Genomic DNA, 19,016 nt, shown 5'->3' on the forward strand with positions numbered 1-19,016 from the left:
GGATGACCCCCAAGTTCTAAATCTCTGAGAGAGTGTGGGATATTCTTTGCCAGCAGAAATCTGAGATATCACAGGCACACCAAGAAATATTCTTGTCTTGTAGGAACTTGTTTTCTGAAACTTACAGTTTCTGCACATGGTGCAAAGAAACTCCAAGATATAGGAAATGTGGAAACACCCAGGGCCAGATGAACTAGGAAAAGAAGGGCTTTAGGAAACCTATTTACCTATTTAATACAGGGCATTTTTTGAAATTCTAAACTACAGTTTGGATTGGAATGCTGTTTCAGTAGTGATTCTAACAAAGATAAAAAGAAAAGCATTACGCCACAACTGAAAATGAGTACAAAAATGAAATGAAACAAAGAATTGTTCCACGTGTGCTATTCTGAAAATTGCATTACACTGTTGTTGCAATTGTAATTTTTAATAACACTATTATTTTAAAAAATAAAAATTACATTACACTGGTTGTCTGTTAGAATTCCTGCATCCATGCTTTTTTCTTCCTCTTTTGTGCACAAATGTGGGGGCGCGCACATAGACATACAATCAACTATCTTTCCAAGCCCATAAGATTGCCTTATCATATTGCTTCTTGCAAAGCATTTTAAAAGAACAGTCTTTCTGCTTATCATCACATAAATTCTTCCGTGACTATATTCTTATGATAAGAAGGCGCCTCTGCCCAAAGCAATGGAGGAAAAATCCTGTTAATGGCGGTCCACTGTTTCCTGACCCACTTTGATCAGATCAGAGGAAGAACATAAGCTCTTCCTCTATGTTCATATCCAAAGAATCACAAACCCTAATTCTTTGCATGCTGCTCCCTTATCTCTTTTTCAGTATATGTTCATTTCTCACTTGAACGTCCAAGATTACATCTAGAACCTTTGACAACTTTGGAGGCAAAACTGTCTAAGGTCTACAAAGCATGACATTTGGCACCTGAGATATATGGACTTCAGTACCCAGAATTCCTCAGCCAGCACAGCTATCGACCTCACACATCTCAAAGTTGCTGAGGTAAACAAAAACCGATGAATGAAACACGTGGTTTTTTTCTGTGAGTTAGTGCTGCTTTGACGCCACTCTACAGATTCAAGGGTGTAGATAATAGTCTTGGTCTTAGCTATGAAAAGAGAATTATGGCACTTCCTAGCCTTGCCAAATACTGCCTCCTTCTTTGCCCCTACTACTGGTGGTAATTTTCTCTTGGATGGCAAGCAATCCATCATTATTACAGAAGAATGCAGCCTTTCCCAACCTGGATGCCCTCTCTCTTGTGGACTTCCATACCCCAGAGTTCTCAGCAATGGCAGTGTTGGCCAGGAATTCAGGGAACTGAAGTTTATACATCAGAAGAGCACTCCAATTTGGAAACCCTGACACATTAAGAAGTTCACATTAAAACGATGCTTGCTTTGGCACCATAAAGCCTGGACATCATCTTTCAAGAAGAGAGGAATGATAGCTCTCTCTATTTTCTCCTTCTTTTCTGACCCTTTGCCTGTGTCCATGTAGATGGAGTGGCTCTCTTTTTTTCATATCGGGATCTATTACAAAATGTGCTTACCTGGAGATGGGAAAGAATAGAAAAGAGACGCTTAGCCTTGCCTTATTACCTGCTGAAACATTTACAAATACACATGAATATGGACCGTCCTCCTCGGGGAGAGATTCACAGGATATTGGAAGGCGCCCCGCTTTCCAGTGAGTCCAACACAGATCTTTCAGAGCCTCACAAAATCCCCGGCAAGGCGGTGGGGTGACTGGGAAAGAAGCATTGCACCCAGGTACCAGTAGCAAGCAGAGAAACCACTCCAAGTAGCGGTGACACCGAGATTTAAGAAGCCCCTCCCACTCATGCAAAGCAGCCCAAACTTCCTCCTCACTGCCGTGGTGCAAATAATTCGGCACTCGGAAATGCTTCGTGCCCAGGTGGTTGCAATACGACAACTTGGTCGGTAAGGGCAAGCACCGGCCAGCCGATGGAGTCAATCCAGGTAAGAAGGAAGGAAGCCCTGAACTGCTATTGCTATGTTGCACAGCGTAGGTTAGTAGAAACTCAAGAGAGTCAGAGTTATTGGCAGGGGGGAAATCCATAACATTAGTTGCACTGGAATTAGAAACTGAATCTCTAGAATGGTTTGTTTTTGCACCAGCTACTCCTATCCCAAAATGTTTAAAGAAGGGGTGGCTTTTAAAGCTGAGGTGTGCTCCACTGTCTTTGGAGACAGGCTGGCTGGGATTTGTAACATAAGGCAGCACCCAGCTGTCTAAAGTACCCACCACCTTGGACGGCATTCCTGCATGCAAGCTGCTGTTGCTGTTGCTGCCACTGCTGCTGCTGCTGTTAGCCTGGGATTCCTGCAATTTCAAAGCTTTTGCAGTGGACAAAATCCCTTGCTTTTTTGAGAAAGCGCCCCAGGTTGCCCTTATTGCTGGGGGAGTGAAAGCAACTTCTTGCCCTGCTTCTGGAGATTCTTGAAAAACCAACATGGTGCCACTGAAATGACCATCAGGTGAAAATGAGAAAGAGGCACTACCTTGCCGTGGTTTCCCAGGTTTCTTCGGGAAGACGCGCGTCTTGTTCCACAGAAGAGCCAAGTCTTTGTTCCACAGACGAGCAAGCTTCGTTGCCCCCTCCGGCTTCTTCGTTTTCAGGGAGGTCTGTATGTCGCCTGTTAAGTTAGAGGTAACGTTCTGGATACTCCCTGGTTCCGTAACGGGGGCAGGTGATGTGCTGGTCTCAGTTGTGGCAGGTACCTCGGTCCTCTCCGTCCTGTCGGTTGTCTTTTCATCCAAAAGCTGAACCAAATTCTGAATGCCTTCAGCCACATTGAGGATCTCCACTCCCACTCCTGTAATATTTCTTTCTCTGCTTTCTTCCTGGGAAGGAGATGTTGCTGCAGGGACTGGCACAGTTGGAGTAAAGTCTGGTTGCTTCAGGGTAAATATGGTCCCCGCTTTCCCCCTGGGCTCAGGATCAGTAGTACTTTCAAAGGGAGCATTTGGCCTGGCGGTAGCTGCAGGTGTGGAATGGTCCTGGCTTGTCTCATCTTCAGCCTCGGCAGCTTTTGTGGGAGACAGCGTGGTTTCTTCTGAACCGCTCCAAAACCAATTCCTCCAGCCCTGGGCATTGGCTAAGCAGCAGAGGAGCATCAGCAGAAGCCAAGCACTGACTATTACTCGAGCCATTCAAAGGTTGCTACGGGGAAGTGCGCTGCAGTGAGTGGTGAATGAAAGAATTCACATTGATCTGTCCTCTGGAGTTGTGGGGTTAGGAAGCATGCTGCTCTCGGCCAGGCAGATATACAGTAAAAGGATGGGAGGTGTGGCTAACCGAGCCCTCCCCTCCAGCCTGTTTCCTATTAAACCAACACTTTTCAAACACAGCCTGGGAAGGCTTTTAACAGAAGGAATATACAAGCAGTTCTTAAATTGAATTCTTCCATTTTATTTACTATAATCCAAGCAGTAGAAAAGCATGCCTGGAAGCTAGCAATTTCATAATTTCAGCAGCGTGCCGCTTCCTCTCCTCCACCCAAACCTTAGAGAATATTTGGGCACATTAAGCTCCTCCCTGCCCTGAACTGATATGAAAACAAAAGGTAGAGGTTTCCCCCCCACTCCTTTCCTAGCTGCTTACATCTTCTTTCTCCAACCATTAACTTGATGCTTGTCTCCAGAGAAATCCCATCTAAGGGAGAATAGAGGCCCAAAAACCTGCAGAGGATGAAATATGTTCTGACTCATTCAAGAAAGCATTTTTTACTCACTAGTGTACTACCCAGAGAGATCCTGGTCAGGATCATGGACGTGATCCAGCCAAAGCAAGCTAGTTTTCAGTGCATTTTTTAAAAGTCTGTTCTGAGCTGAGCCTGACTCCTGATGATTATTATAGCAATCTATGCCAGGGGTGGGAAACTATGACAACTTTACAATCTGTGGACTTCCATTCCAAGAATTCCTGGATCAGCCATGCTACTGGCTCAGGAAATCTGGGATTGGGGGTCCACAGATCAGGGATGGGTTGCTGGGGGATCGCAGGGGTTCGGGAGAACCTCTAGCTAAGATTCTGTGCAGTTCAGAGAACCCCCAAATCCCACTCGTGGCTGGCCCTGCGTCCCCCCACCCCACCCCTCCCAGGAGTCCCCACACGGCCCGTTTTGGATGCAGGTAAGTGCAGGTGCACGCGGAGGCTCAGGGAGGGAAAAAAACAGGCCTACCGGAAGTTCATGAAGGCTGGAAATGGGTCCGTTTCTGGCTTCCAGAAGGCCTCCGGAGCCTGGGGAGGCCGTTTTTGCCCTCCCAGAGGCTTGAGGAAGACCTCCAGAGCCCAGGGAGGGCAAAAACGCCCCCTGCCATGGTGCAGGAGGCCAACTAGGCCATGCCCACCATGGCCATGGCCACCCAGCAACCAGGCAGAGAACCCCCTTCTAAAATTTTTGAAGCCCACCCCTGCCACAGATCATAAAGTTGCCATAGTTGTTCACCTCCTGATCCTTGCAATGTATTTAATAACAGTATGAAGTGATTTACCATGCCCTTTTTCTGAAGCATTTTTCACCTTTCCAGTGTAGTTTACTGTCACAAGTTCTTTTTTTTTAAAATTCTACCAAATTAGACTGACCCAGACTCAAAAGAGCCACAAAAGCATCAGATTCTGAGTGAGTGTTTTTTAAATATCTCTACATAAGGGTTGGGAGATGTTTTATTTTGAAAAAAGCCAAGATACTTTTCAAGTTTCCAGTATAGTTTGGAGCACACAAAACAAGCTTAAATCTCCATTGAAATGACTAGGATTGAACAGAAACCTACTCAGGCAATACGCTTAGTTTTCTAAATAAGCAGATCTCTAATATCAGGGGATTGTCTGTTCTTCTGCCATCGTGAATTATTATTAGTATCTGAAATAGACTGGTCCTTACAAATACCCAGAAAGTGGTGAATGTCAACATCCTACATAAGAAAAACATCCTGCAGGGTAGATAGACTAGCTGCCCTGTCCTGTGCATAGTTATTCAGATTATTCTCAATTCTAAATTCTACACTTCCTTCCATGGGATTATTGAAGTCCAAAGAACTTACTTCTGTGTAAGTAGAACTAGGACAAGAAAAAGATGGATTTATAGTGCAAAAAGTTTAAACAAAGCTACTTGAAAGCAGGAATGGCTGGAAATCTCTCTGCCCAGGGAATGAAATACCAGTGGTTGAACATGTTCAGTATTGTGCAAGCTCCAATTTGTCTAGGGAAGGTGGGCTATTGTGTACAAATGTTACTGAGATGACAAACCCTACACTTCTATTTGAGCAAACCATTCTAGGGTCCGGGCATGCCTAGATCAGCAAAAGGGACACCCAGCTTAGCTGCTAAGCATCTGCAAAATGCTTTTATCTTGTTCAGTGTCCTTTCAACTGGCAAAACGATGGGCGTGGAGGAGGTATATAATTTATTTCATCTAAAATTTCTAACCTAATCCCCTCAACACGGCAAAGCAGGCAATACCTTAAAAAGTCTAGAGCATTGAGGAAAACACACACACAAACACATGAATGCAAACCCAAGCTGGGCTGGAACTATGAAATACTTGTCTCAACAGGTGGCAGAACTTAGCTTCTAAATACTGCCAAGGTTGGATAAACAGGATTAGCCATGGTTAGTAATGGATTGGAAAACCACCGGTATCTTCTAATAATTCCTATCAGTGCAATACTGTAATCTCCCCCCAATTTAGGGCTTCCCAGATGAATTTAGCTCCTATCGCCCTCAACCAGTGTGGCTTTTGCTGGCTAGGAGCATGGGAGCAGAAAGTCATCAAAGCTCAAGGGTGCGGAATTGAAGAAAGCTGCATGAATTCCCTCTGGACTATTGTCAAAGTCTGCATATGTTTTCCATAGACTGAAAAAATGGTTGGCATCCTGCGGAATAACCACCATCCTACAATTTTCACTGGAAAGCTTCTTTTCATTGATTCAAATGGGTATTAATATGAGAAAAAGCTACTTGTCTAGTAGAAACCACTTTTTTTCTTGTAGCACTGCCTATGTTACAAGGCTAGTATTGTATGCAGCTGTTATTTTAGGCATAAAAGAAAGCAATTCTTATTTATGCGCACACAGGAGAAAAATGGAGGGATTCTTAAAAGGCCTGCTCTCTGTGAGCATGGAGGATAGATGGACAAAATAATTTCCCAGCAACGTAAATTTAAGATTGAAAACAAATTATTTAAATAATGTTAAAGCAAAACACTAACATCAATGTAGAACTTGCATTAAAGCCATTTGAAAATATTATTAAAAGCTCAACTTTATGAGTTTTGAAGGCTACTCTAAAACCTCCAAAGAAGGCCAGTCTCTGGGTATTTTATAGAGAGTTCATTCTGCAACCTAGGAGAACAAATGAGAAGATCAGATGAGCTGATGGCACCTAAACACAAACCTATTCTAATGACCTCGGAGAGGCCCCATGGATCATGCAAAGAAAGAAAGGATTGCTCTCCCATAATAGACAAATCACTGAACCACACTGGGTTGTGATATCTTAAAAATCCTAGGGTGCCATGGGAGGTTTCTGCATGAACCAGGTTGGGAATTAGAGTGTAACGCCTTGGATAGTCCCAAAGAACAGGTGTTCATCAGACATGCAGAAACCATTCTTCCAAATCTTCCTTCCGCCAAATCACTGGGCTTTGCCCCTGATTCCAATTCCAAGCCCTGGCCAAGTGTCAGGATTTTTTAACTATGACATATGGATGTTCAAAGTTTGCTTGAATGGGCAATGATGTAAACTTTTCTGAGGATTAAATAAAGTGAATGTTAAGACAGCTGTACAATCAAAGATGAACTGTTTTGTAGCCAAATCCTCCCATTTTAACTAATTTTTATGCATGCAAACCAAATGTGAATGGTTTATTCTGAACAGAGAATTTATTTTTCCATTAGAGAAGGGGGGAGAGTTTAAAACAAACCTAAGACCCCATTTAAGTGACTCAACCAGGCATTTCATCTATTAATACTTCTTTGAGATCCTGAAAAAGAACTGTATGTTATGGCAACTACTACATGAAAGATTTTCAAGAAACCAAATAAGTTCAAAAGCAAAACATAACACTTCACCTTAAAATGAGTCAAGCTCAACCCCATTACTCATTTCTCAGATTTTCCACTGCTTTGCAAATAGATGGTAAGAACAAGAGAAAACTTCTGTAGTACAATTGTATCCAGGTTTAAAAGAGAATTGGGCTCCTGAGATTTATCAACAATTGTAAAAAAGGGATTTCAGCAAATATATATTAAATGGCAAGCTATACTTGCTGAAATTCCCTTTTTTACAAAAAAAAAGGTACAAGAATTCTTGCTTGCTTTTGCCCACTTTTAAGAAGGGTGCAATAGTAACCATTATCATCAATATTGTGGTGATAATCTACCACCCTCACATTTCCAATTACCACCCTAAATTTTCAATTTCTTTTTGTTACCTTTTAAATAGGCTAAATATTTTGCCAGTTACTAACTTTTATTTGGCTCTTCCAAATTCAGATGCGACTTGCGCGTTCAAGAGACAGAACTGCTGTATATTCCCACAATACTTCTTTTAATCAATTTATGGAATCCCAAATATACTGTAAATAAAACCATTAACTTTAAATTAATCATTTTAAATTAAATTAAATTAAATTAAATTAATCATTTAAATCATTGATTTTAGGACAACTTGCCTGTCCCTTGGTGGTGGGGAAACTTGAATTACTATAAAGTTGCTAAGCATGGAGCAGAGGGATTCATCCTCTGGTTCCTGAATATGGTTTGGAAGAGGGATAGCTTCCAATATCAACAGGGGCATAGTCTTATAGCCCTAAGATTTATAGTTCAATATATACAGTACATAAATATCTAAAGGCTTGATCTCAGCCTTAGGAAGATGGAAATGGCAAGCGCTACTGTTACCAAGAAAACTTCAGGACTTATCCAGCAGATAACATTGACTTGACATCACAATATTATTAATTAAAGGTCCCAGAGAGAATTTACTGCAGGATGACAGACTCTGAGCTTCAGCATCACAACTCCCTAAGCCTGGTGTGAAACTTGCCCTGTAAACCATTTATTTGTTTATGTCCTCATGACACTGTCTTTCTCCCATCCCCAGATCACAGCTGAAGCAGCTTAGAATGATCTTGAACTGCTCTAGTTTTAAAGCAGGTTTCTTGTCTCAATACAATTTCTGCTGAAAAGCTCATATTCCATCACCATTGAGGCTGAGGACACTGTCAGGCACCAAGATCTGCCCAGCCATTGACCTCTAAGGCTGCTGCAGGCATGACTTTTCCCCTCTGATCATGGAGAGCTGCTCTCCATGGCCTTTTTGAACTGGATGCAAGAGAGACCAAATACATGACTTCCAAAGCCTTGTCAGATGTTACATGGATTTCTTATAAACTAGGACCTGCCAGTTGTGGGTCACTGCTTTTGTCACCACTGAATATATCACAGATTTTCTCCTGATTCTGCTAACAAAAGGTTTTTTATGGCAGTACATTTTACTGAAGGGACACGGTGGCTCAGTGGCTAAGACGCTGAGCTTGTCGACCAAAAGGTCGGCAGTTCAGTGGTTCAAATCCCTAATGCTGCGTAATGTGGTGAGCTCCCATTACTTGTCCCAGCTTCTGCCAACCTAGCAGTTTGAAAGCACGTAAAAAATGCAAGTCGAAAAATAGGGACCACCTTTGGTGGAAAGATAACAGCGTTCCATGCACCTTTGGTGTTTAGTCGTGCCGGCCACATGACCATGGAGACGTCTTCGGACAGCGCTGACTCTTTGGCTTTGAAACGGAGATGAGCACCGCCCCCTAGAATTGGGAACGACTAGCACATATGTGCAAGGGGAACCTTTACCTTTACATTTTACTGTTTTTATTTTGGTGAGCAAGTGGCACCATCAGGCCCACTCAACTGCAGGTCCATGCCTGTCCAAGAGCTACTTTCAGGCGTTACTGGACACGAAAACAAAACTCCTGAGAAGCTTCTAATACAGTCCACGATGGAATTCACTCATTCTTGATGGCTTCTTCCTGCACCCCATCTTTGGAGTCTGTGACCAGTCAACTGGGCTATTAGTGGATTGAGTTAGATCCATGTTCAGTAAAAGCCCACCGGAGCAACTCCCTGCCCGCAACCTGTTAATGGGGCAATTCTGCACGTGGGCCAACACACCATTCCAACATCCACCTACACACACCCAACCCTGCCCCACCCCATATTAGGGAGTGTATTTAGCGGCTGTTTTCCATCTTGTTGGAAGGAGAAACAAAGCTGGGAAAATCCACCAGTTGCTTTCCTTAACCTATCCCACATTAAAACATTAAGGAGGGGGTCCTGCTCACCAGCCTAGTCTCTGAAGCAGAATACTGCCAGCAATTGAGATATGAAATGTTATATCAGCAGCATAAGCATTCTTTTCTTGTGAAGAAGTGGTGGATGGCAGATTAACATGGCCATCCAGCTATGCCCACAGTGCTGTTTATTGCTCAATCATTCATCATGCTACCAGGCAAATGGCAACTCCACATACATGGTCTCAGCTGAACTTTAAAACAAAGTAGCTTCTGTTTTATATCTATATAACACACCCATTGTGTAAGAGGAGTCCCTGTAATAAGCCAGCTAATTGTAATTCTTTTTCACAAACATGGAATTGCTCTGGAAGATTTAGCATGGCGGCGGCAGTGGTGAATGGGTTGATCACAGAATGGTGAACAATTTTCTTCTCTCCTTGACCATTTGCCTAACGTATTTTAAATCTGTTTTTCAGGGTATGTCTGCTCTGTATATTGTAAATCTAAACTGGCCCTTATCCTAGAATACAAGGCCAGTCATTTTTCTTGTCCTTCAGTGCTTAAAGCCCCAATTTTTGCTGTTCAAACAGATTCACACAAATAAAGACTTCATTATTTCCACACAGAGCTTTGGAGTTTTGGAGACCAACCAAATGCCACTTTTTCTCATGGGCTACCTTCAGCAATTTAACTGTTGAGAGTTACCTTAGTGGGAATCACAACATTTAAAATGGAATTTATTCAAGTAGCAATCAGGAACTAAGGAATGAAAATTAAGCAGTTGCAAACAAGAATCTATCTTGCCCCAATATTTATTGAAACAAAAACAAAAACAAGCAACTGCAATCCTGTTTTCCTTCATTTTGCCTTCCTTACTTTTTTCTATGCATATAGGAGTAGTGTAATTGATTCATATAAATTTATATTCATACTCAAAATAACCTTAAGCAAGATTTTCTGTTTCAGATTTTATTAGTTAAAAAAGAATAAAAATAAAAATCAATTTTCAACCTTATTATTTATATGATTAAAAAAGGAATCTGACATTGAAGGGGGTAAAACATGAAGTTGCACAGACTGATTATTTATTCACAAACAAACACCATTAAGAAAAGTGGGATTTATTCCTTAATAAGTATATATAGCCATGATGGCGAACCTATGCCACACATGCCACAGGTGGCATGCAGCGCCCTCTCTGTGGGCACGCGAGCCGTCGGCCTAGTTCAGCTCCACTGCACATGTGAACGTGCCTCCCGCCAGCCAGCTGGTCGTCGGGTCTCTGCCGCACATGCGCGGGGGATGGGGCACATACGGGGGGGCCACATGCGCATGCACAAGGGTGGGGAGTGTGCAGGGCCCAGGTGTGCATGCACAGGGGCATGTGGGGGAGCGCGCATGGATGTGCGGAGGGTCGGGGCGCGCACACACATTGCATTTCAGGTGCACACACGTGCATTCACATACGTCCACGTACGCGCTTTGGGCACTCAGTCCGGAAAAGGTTAGGCATCACTGATATATAGGATTGCTGTCTAAAACATTAATTTCAGCAGACATTATCTAAGGACTACAAATTACAAGGCAAATAATCTAAGGTTGGAACAAGAGAAGCAACTATAAATCTCCTGTGTGCCCTCAAAGTTTAAAACCAGCCACACTGACATAAAGGATATTGGAGTGGGCTGGGCTCCGTGTCTTGTAACATGTCCCAATCCTTGCCTATTTCTATCCTTTTGGCTACAAGTCAAAATATCAGCCTTCCACTGGTCTCCAATGGACTAAACCACCTAAAGATACAGCAATGAAGTGAGGGGGCCTATGGTCATTCTTTATGAACATCCTACATTCTATCCCCTTTGGATAAAAAGAAGAGGGTGCTTTTGGAACAGCAGGCTCATGTAGTACCAAATAAATTACATCTATTTTTCAGAAAGGCTGGAAGTATAAGGAATGCCCTGTCCCCTAAAGAGATACATCTGGTGGGACCCAGAAGAACGGCCTTCTCCATGGTGGTTCTCTCTCTCTGGAACATCATCCCCCCCGAGATAAGACTGTCCCCTATTCTAACACTCTTTTGGAAGGTCCTGAAGATGTGGTTCTGTCAGCTGGCCTGAGAAACCCAAAGCAGGATGGAGCCCAATAAATGGCTAATATGAATGTATGTTGTCGCTGGAGTGGAGGATGGGGGTTATTATTTTATTATTTTATTTTTATTATTTTTATTTCTTTTATATGGTATTTTTATATCCTTGTAAACCACCTTGAGTCGCCATGTGCGAGTAGGTGGTAATATAAATTGAATGAATGAATGAATGACCAAAATTTTACCAAGTATTATATGCTTTTTCTAGGCAACCTGAAGAATGGATGATAGCACTCAGGGCTGGAAAAGATGGCCAACCATTAGAACAAAGTCGGGTTTCAAGTCTGAAAACTGTGTACCTTAGAGAAGTGATTGTTGGTATAGAAAGGAATAAAAGCCTATTTCTGAAATATTTTTCATTTTTTATGACCCCTAAGTATAACATAAGTAGAATTCCCTTTTCTTCTGGCTGTTTTCCCAGACTTCACACTATACTTTGTCTTTGGAAGTTGCTATTGATAGTATCTACCTCCCTATTCCATTTCATTTTAGATAATATAACAGTTGCTTCTACTGTATGCAAGGTTTCTATCAGTTTCAGAGATTAAAGAAACTTTCCCTCCCCCTCCCACTCTTAAGAAAAGGACATTCTTCTCCATAGAAGTACATTCCTAGCTTTTACTTGTTCTTCATGACTTTGACCCAATACATTTTTTGAAGCACCTGGATTTCCTCCTATAGTCATAGCTCAGAGAACATGGTGCCTGCAATCAACAAAAAATATCCTTAAAAGTGGGATTAATTCCTTCCTGTCAGGGTAAGCATTAAGATGCTATTGTGTTTTGGATTTCTGAGCCTGTTTTCACATGAAAGGAAACACAGTTGAATTCACTATGGAGCAATAACCTGGCAATCTGCTCAAACTGCTTTGGGAACCTGCCAGGACACTGTTTCCTTTCTTATATGTTCCAAATTTTCTTATGTACATCCCAGTGCCAACTGAACCGCTAGGATAAAATAAACCATGACTTTCAACTAGATCCAAATTAAATGCTGTGCAGGAGGATTATTAATGAAAACTTTGATTCTGGGTTAGGATATACGGTAATTTGGATCAGGACTATGGGACTGGGGGAGAAAGGACCATCAGTTTCTCCCTGAGCAGGTTTTCCCCAATCAATTTTTTTTAAAAACCTACAAAACTCAACTCCTAGGACATAAAACAAGACAATATCTCAGAACTACCTAAGCTAAGGTGCAGAAAAGCTAAAAAGCCACTTCAGCAGGAGAGTTCTACAATCCTACCAATATCTTGAACTTATGATAAGGTGGGACAAACCTATTGTTTGAAAAGTAAAATGCCTTTCACAGAGGCATCTTGGTAGTAGAATTGTCTCACCTAGTAATGTCTAGATCGGGGTCTCCAACCTTGGCAACTTTAGGCCTGGAAGACTTCAACTCCCAGAATTCTGGGAGTTGAAGTCCTCCAGGCTTAAAGTTGCCAAGGTTGGAGACCCCTGGTCCAGATCACAAACTGGAGGCCTTTTGCTGAACTGAATCAGCCAAAGATCAATAGAGCAACCTTCTTTTTAACTATCACCTTTTAAACCATTTCTATAGTTTCAAAATGATTTCTTGGCTACAAGCTATATACTTAATGAGATAAAGTTCTGAATGAATATCTAGTATCCTGGATTAATGTCATAAAAATGGGATTAAAAACTCTCCTCTATTCATTTGAAGATACTAATCTAGGATTCTTGAGCCACTACATCTAAGTAATTTTAAATTTCCCCTATAACTAATCAGAGTTTGACCAGGAAGAGGCTGGGATTTGAAAGACTGTTCCCTGAGCACTAGGGGATTTATTCTTTCATTTTTCATTACTCATATATGAAAATTGTGATGTTTAACTATCTTAACGTGCACAAAAGATTAGGGCTACCATTCCTTAGAAGCACCAGCCTGGTTAATGACGGGATCAAGGCTTCATGCTTTCTACTAACATCCCAATACACTCAATATTCAATATTGAGTTTAAAAAACCCACCACCATTTAAGTGAAATGCCTAAAGCTTGGGAACAGGGGCCAGAAAGAAAAAGGATGTGAACATTTGAGCTCATTGTTCTCAAGGTCATGCAAAAGCATTAACAAGAAGGCTTTTCTTCAAAAAGAGAACCAAATTGATTTCTCATGCTGATGAGACAAAGACCAAAGGGAAAGTTGCTGCTCTTTCTGGTAGTGCAAGGAAAATATTTTGAATCACTGCTGTACAGCTGTGCTATTTTATTTGCATCTAATTAAAAAAAAAACTTCCAACAAATTCCAAAAAGAAAATGTTACTGGTAACACAAGCAACCATGAGCTAGAGGAGACAAAAATTCTTTCTGCTAGTACTGATAATATTGTAGAATGCTAACATCTGGCTAGGCTTGTCCCCTTATCAGAGATGTGCCCTGTTGGATTTCATGTGTGGCATCAGTCATGACCCTTGAGAAAGGGTTGAGTGTAGTGATTGTCATCTGAGATGCTTAATTGGGCCCCAGCAGCACTACTCCACTGATTGGCAGACCCTGTTTGCTAGGTTGGGCTCTAATGATCGCTTGGGACTGCTGCTATTATTCCAGCCTTCCTGCTCCATAGCAACTTCCCTGCCTACCTCTGTTGGTCCCCAAGTATTCTGGGGTTGCCATTCATTGAAGGGAGGCTGGTCACTTGGTCCACTCCATTCAACTGTCTGCCCCAGGCAACAAATAGATTCATGTGGCTTCCAAATAGAATTTGGGCTTGTTCCTAATGGTCTGCTGCATGGTCCAACTGAAGTCCTGTGACTGCCTGGAATTGCAGGGTGACCGGGGCTTTGGATCAGGTCACATTATGTGACATCACCTTTTATGGGGTTCCTGCAACTCCGTTTGGTTTACAGAAGAGTAGAGGGGGATGAAATGGATTAAGAGATGTCCGGAACATTGCTCGAGGGCAACATAGAGTGAATATGACTGGACACGGGCTAGAGCCACTATTAGGGTTTACCTCCTGGCCATAAAGCCAGTGAAATGTCAATAATTCAATATTTCTCTGTCCTTATCACATCATGTAGTTTGCAGTTTCACCTACAAGGTTTCTTCAAAGAATATGTTCAACAAATGCCATATAAAGTTGCTCCAATCCATGATAGGTTGGATTCTGACCTTGGAGCAGGTCCTGTAGAAGTTACTGGAGATTGATATCTGGGAGGAGTTTGATCTTGTTGCTCCTGAGAAAGAAGACAGGGTTCTTGCAACTGTTAGCTTGGCCACCTTTGTTTTAGATCCATGTCCCTCATGATTTGGGTTGAGTCTTGGTGGTGGTAAATTTCTCTTTGAGAAAAAGGGTAGTTCTGCTGGCTCTTTAGGATACAATGTCTGCCTTTCCTTGTGAGGCCATTCTGGATCCAACCATTCTGAACAGGTCTGTCTTTTTAGGGAAGATTGTGGAGAAGGTGGTTGCACGGTTGTTCCAAGGAACTCTGGATGATCTGAACTCTTTCAGTCAGGATTCAGATCCAGTTATAAGATTGATATGGCATTAATCACACTTACAGATGACCTATAGCAGGCTTCCACTCAACCCTAGCAAGACTAAGTAGTTTTGAGTTTTAAGGTGCCACAGTTCTGAAGACCTTCAATCTTCTGTTTTGGATGATATTGCACCATCCCAAATGAAACCTGCGCACTATTTGGGGTCCTCCTGAACTCATAATTCCTTGAAGAGCAAGTGACAGTTATGGCTAAGAAGTCCTTTACCCAGCTTTGTGTTGTGCAACAATTGTACCGGTTCCTGTACCAAGAGGCTCTACTCAGTTTACTGATACCCTGATCATTTTCTGATTAGACTATTGCTATGCTCTCTACACGGTGTTGCTCTTGAAGAGCACCTGGAAGCTTCAGCTGATGCAAAACAATGGAACAGATAATTTATGGGTACTTTTGGTTTGGTACATGTAATATGTCTGCTCTGCAAACTTTATTGATTGCCAGTTTGCTTCTGGGTTCAATTCAAGGTGCTGGTAGTGACCTATAAACCCTTCATGGCATGGGGCTGGGATACTTCCAGGACCATCTCTCCACAGTTGTATCTATTATCTATTTTACAGTATGAGCTTTAGTGGGAGAGATAAGGTCCCGTATGTTAGGAAGTGTCATTTGGTAGGTCCTGAGAAAAGAGATTTTTCTTTTTGGTGCCCATCTTCTGTAACATCATTGCCCTGAAGAGCAGACTTGCTGGCTTTCCATAGGCCCTAAAAACTGACTTTATTGCTGAATCTGGGGCTCAGTTTGTGCGGTGGAGCCTACATCTTACTATGCTGATTGTTTCCTTGGTTTTATCTTATATTTATTATTTTTAAATGAAGTTTTTTATCTTGCTTTTTTCTTCTCCATTAGCTGCCTGCTTAATATGGACAGCAATATAAATTGAATGAATAAACAAAACGAATTTTACCCAGCTTCATGCATTTGAAATCTGTGCTTGGGATTATGTAAACCAAGTATACACTAAATGAATTACCATAGCTATGGTCAATCATATGGTTAGCAAAAAATGTATTTTAAACTTTACCAAATTCACATTAACACTGGTTTACTTGAATGCAGATCCACCATTTTAACTAGGTAGAAGGTTTGCTATACTTCATCCTGGACGGTGCCAATCCATTTTTTCCCCCTCTGAAGAGAACTCCATTTGTGCCTAATCCTTTGTCTAGCCTGCGGATTCTTGGCAGCACAGAAATTCTTGTATGGCTATTTGGATTCTTGCACGGTTGTTTAAATATTTAGTACTAGAGCTTAATGAAATCAGAAGTTGCGTCGTTGCTTCTGAGTGTTGTTCACAGAGGATCCAAGCAACTGGATAACCAACAACATATCAATGCATTGTAACGAGTGCATATTGTGCTCTCACGTCATTTTATACAGTGCTTAGTATTCTGGCTGGGTAATTCTGGGAGTACAAGTCATACATCTTAAAGCTGTTGAGGTTGAGATATGCTGTATAGGATAGCAATAGTAAGGTAAAGGTTCCCCTCGCACGTATGTGCTAGTCGTTCCTGACTCTAGGGAGCAGTGCTCATCTCCGTTTCAAAGCCGAAGAGCCAGCGCTGTCCGAAGACGTCTCCATGGTCATGTGGCCAGCATGACTAAACGCCAAAGGCGCACAGAACGCTGTTACCAAAGGTGGTCCCTATTTTTCTACTTGCATTTTTTACGTGCTTTCGAACTGCTAGGTTGGCAGAAGCTAGGACAAGTAACGGGAGCTCACCCCGGCACTAGGGATTCGAACCACTGAACTGCTGACCTTTCAATTGACAAGCTCAGGGTCTTAGCCACTGAGCACTTAGACTTAATATACCACTTCAGAGTGCTTTACAACCCTCTCTAAGCAGTTTACAGAGTCAGCATATTGCCCCCAACAATCAGGAAGTAAGCATATTCTTTTAAAGTAATGCCAATTATTGTTCACCGTTAAAGAAACAGCACTATACCAGTTGCTTTATTTTGGCTTGAATACTTCCATGTAAAAGAGTTATATCATTATCTAGCTTGTACTATAATTTAGCAGGATATACAAATGATATAAGGCAGACAGGTGAAACAAGATCCCATTTCAACTTGAAAGAGCTGGATTTCCTGAGCTAGCTTCAAAAGGCTTCATCTGTTCTCCAGGAACTAGCCTTGCTCCATGTTCTAAGCACATGAGTCTGACGGAAGGAGTGCATTGTTAAGAAAGCCTAGGTTTATTTATAAATAAATCTAATTTGTGCCATTGAAGAACTGTCATATTCAGCTTTTTCTGAACCTACTTTACTCCTTAGATAGCAAAAATAAAGTCTTGCAATCCATATGAAAAGGACTTGCATAGTGATATGCATCTTACCAAATTATTTTTCCCATTCTTCCTAAAGTAATATAATGATCTTGTTAGCTTAACGCAGCTGACAAGATCCAAAAAGGGTGCAAAGATTGTGAGGAAATTTATAACCAATCCATCCTGAAGTATTTGTACTTAAATCCCAAATCAAATCCAACAAAGATAAACTATTTGGATACTTGGTTGCAAGAAAGCAGGAATCCTAGAATCCTAAGATTAGAATGAATTCAAAGTAAAACTACTTTTAACCTGCTTATCAGCTGGAAAAAGACCTGTTCTTGCCACTGTCAGTTCATCTGTCAAGTACAAGTAGTCCTCGACTTACAACAGTCCGCTTAGTGACCATTCCACGTTACAACAGCACTGAAAAAAAGTGACTGATGACCATTTTTCATACTCATGACCACTGAAGCATCCTCGTGGTCATGTGGTCAAAATTCAGATGCTTGGCAACTGATTCATATTTATGACAGGTGTAGTGTCACGTTTTGCAACCTTATGACAAGCAAAGTCAATGGGAAAGCCAGATTCACTTAACAACCGTTAAGCAAAAAGAAACAGGAAGCTACTCTGTTGCAAAAGAGTCTTACGGTGCCTTAAAATCAACAGAACCTTTAAAATTAACATTTTTATTATCACATAAGGTTTGTTTATCACAAGTTATGACAGGGGATACACAACGCTGATTATGAAAAGCAACAAAAGTTGTATACTCCAACTTTGTTCAAAATATAGTGTATAATTATCCAATTATCTCACTTGACTCAAAATACTGTCAAAAAGCTTTTAGAAATAAGCTATTACTCATGATCAAAGCCCAAAGTGTTTGTAGTTTGTGGCAAAGGAACAAATTCCTTAAGTTAACAAATTCCAAAGGAACAAATTCCTTGGTTACATGAACTCGTTCAATGTAGCTTTCTTGCAACTACTTTCATCCAGGATATTTTTTTGAAACTTTCCAAGTTTCCTATCCTATCCTGGAATTGCTCTCTGTTCTTCCATCCAAGTACTGACCAGGTCAAACCCTTCTCAGCTGCTTTCAAAATCAGCCAAGCTTCACCAAGTACTACCACCTAGGAAGTCAATTACTGGAGGCACAATAGAGGTTTTAAAATAATTTATGAATGTGATGCGGACAAGCAGAAAGTTTTCTTTCTCTCTTTGGATACTAAGACTGGAAACAATAAGTGTCATTAGGTTAACATGGCTCTTTGAAAAAACTGGTAAATGTTATGAACAATAGACCTGTCAGCCACTGTTACAAACAATAAAGAAACCTTACTGTGTGTAAAGAATTAGCATATATTTGAATACTATCAGGAAGCAAGCAAGTTGGGAAGGTCAACATCAATATATCCGGTCTTATAAGTTTCCAAGAAACATTTGGCTAAGCAACAGAAGGCCGCTTAATAATGCTATACATTTAGAGTCAGCAAGGGAATTCTTATGTTTGCACAAATGTATCTCTAGAAGGTTCCAAATTTGGTCATTTTTTAAATCTATGTAAATAAATATTCAAAAGTCCTCAAAAAGGTTTTTGCCCAGGAGGCTTACCTTGCAGAAATCTTGGCTAGAAGAATGCTATAAAGGCACTGTGACAAAATGTAGGCTGGGTTTGATTATAGGAACAAGCATTTGATGTAGAAGTGAGCATTTGATATATTTTGCTGCATAACAAAAT

The 19,016-nt window shown here is 41.4% G+C and overlaps 1 protein-coding gene and 1 long non-coding RNA gene across 9 annotated transcripts in view; one reads left to right on the plus strand and one right to left on the minus strand.

Moving 5' to 3' along the window:
* Window positions 1-3,337, minus strand: part of COL18A1 (collagen type XVIII alpha 1 chain) — a 99,380-nt gene extending 96,043 nt beyond the window's left edge. For 4 of the 8 annotated variants that reach the window (XM_087881509.1, XM_034420251.3, XM_034420252.3 and 1 more), the window contains exon 1: window positions 1,626-3,297. In XM_087881509.1, the coding sequence (XP_087737635.1) occupies window positions 1,626-3,201 (1,576 nt within the window). In that variant the 5' untranslated portion in view covers window positions 3,202-3,297. Of the gene's footprint in view, window positions 1-1,625 lie in introns of all 8 variants that reach the window. The other 4 variants (XM_087881512.1, XM_087881510.1, XM_034420253.3 and 1 more) reach the window with 3 other exon arrangements.
* On the plus strand, window positions 1,894-11,837 carry LOC117667078 (uncharacterized). Its single transcript, XR_009621472.2, has 2 exons — window positions 1,894-2,006; window positions 11,696-11,837. It is a non-coding gene; the product is annotated as an uncharacterized LOC117667078 (long non-coding RNA).
* Window positions 11,838-19,016: the final 7,179 nt, after the last annotated feature.

This window comes from Pantherophis guttatus, chromosome 1 (genome assembly GCF_059756535.1).
Source record: "Pantherophis guttatus breed Tessera chromosome 1, ASM5975653v1, whole genome shotgun sequence".
Taxonomy (NCBI): domain Eukaryota; kingdom Metazoa; phylum Chordata; class Lepidosauria; order Squamata; family Colubridae; genus Pantherophis; species Pantherophis guttatus.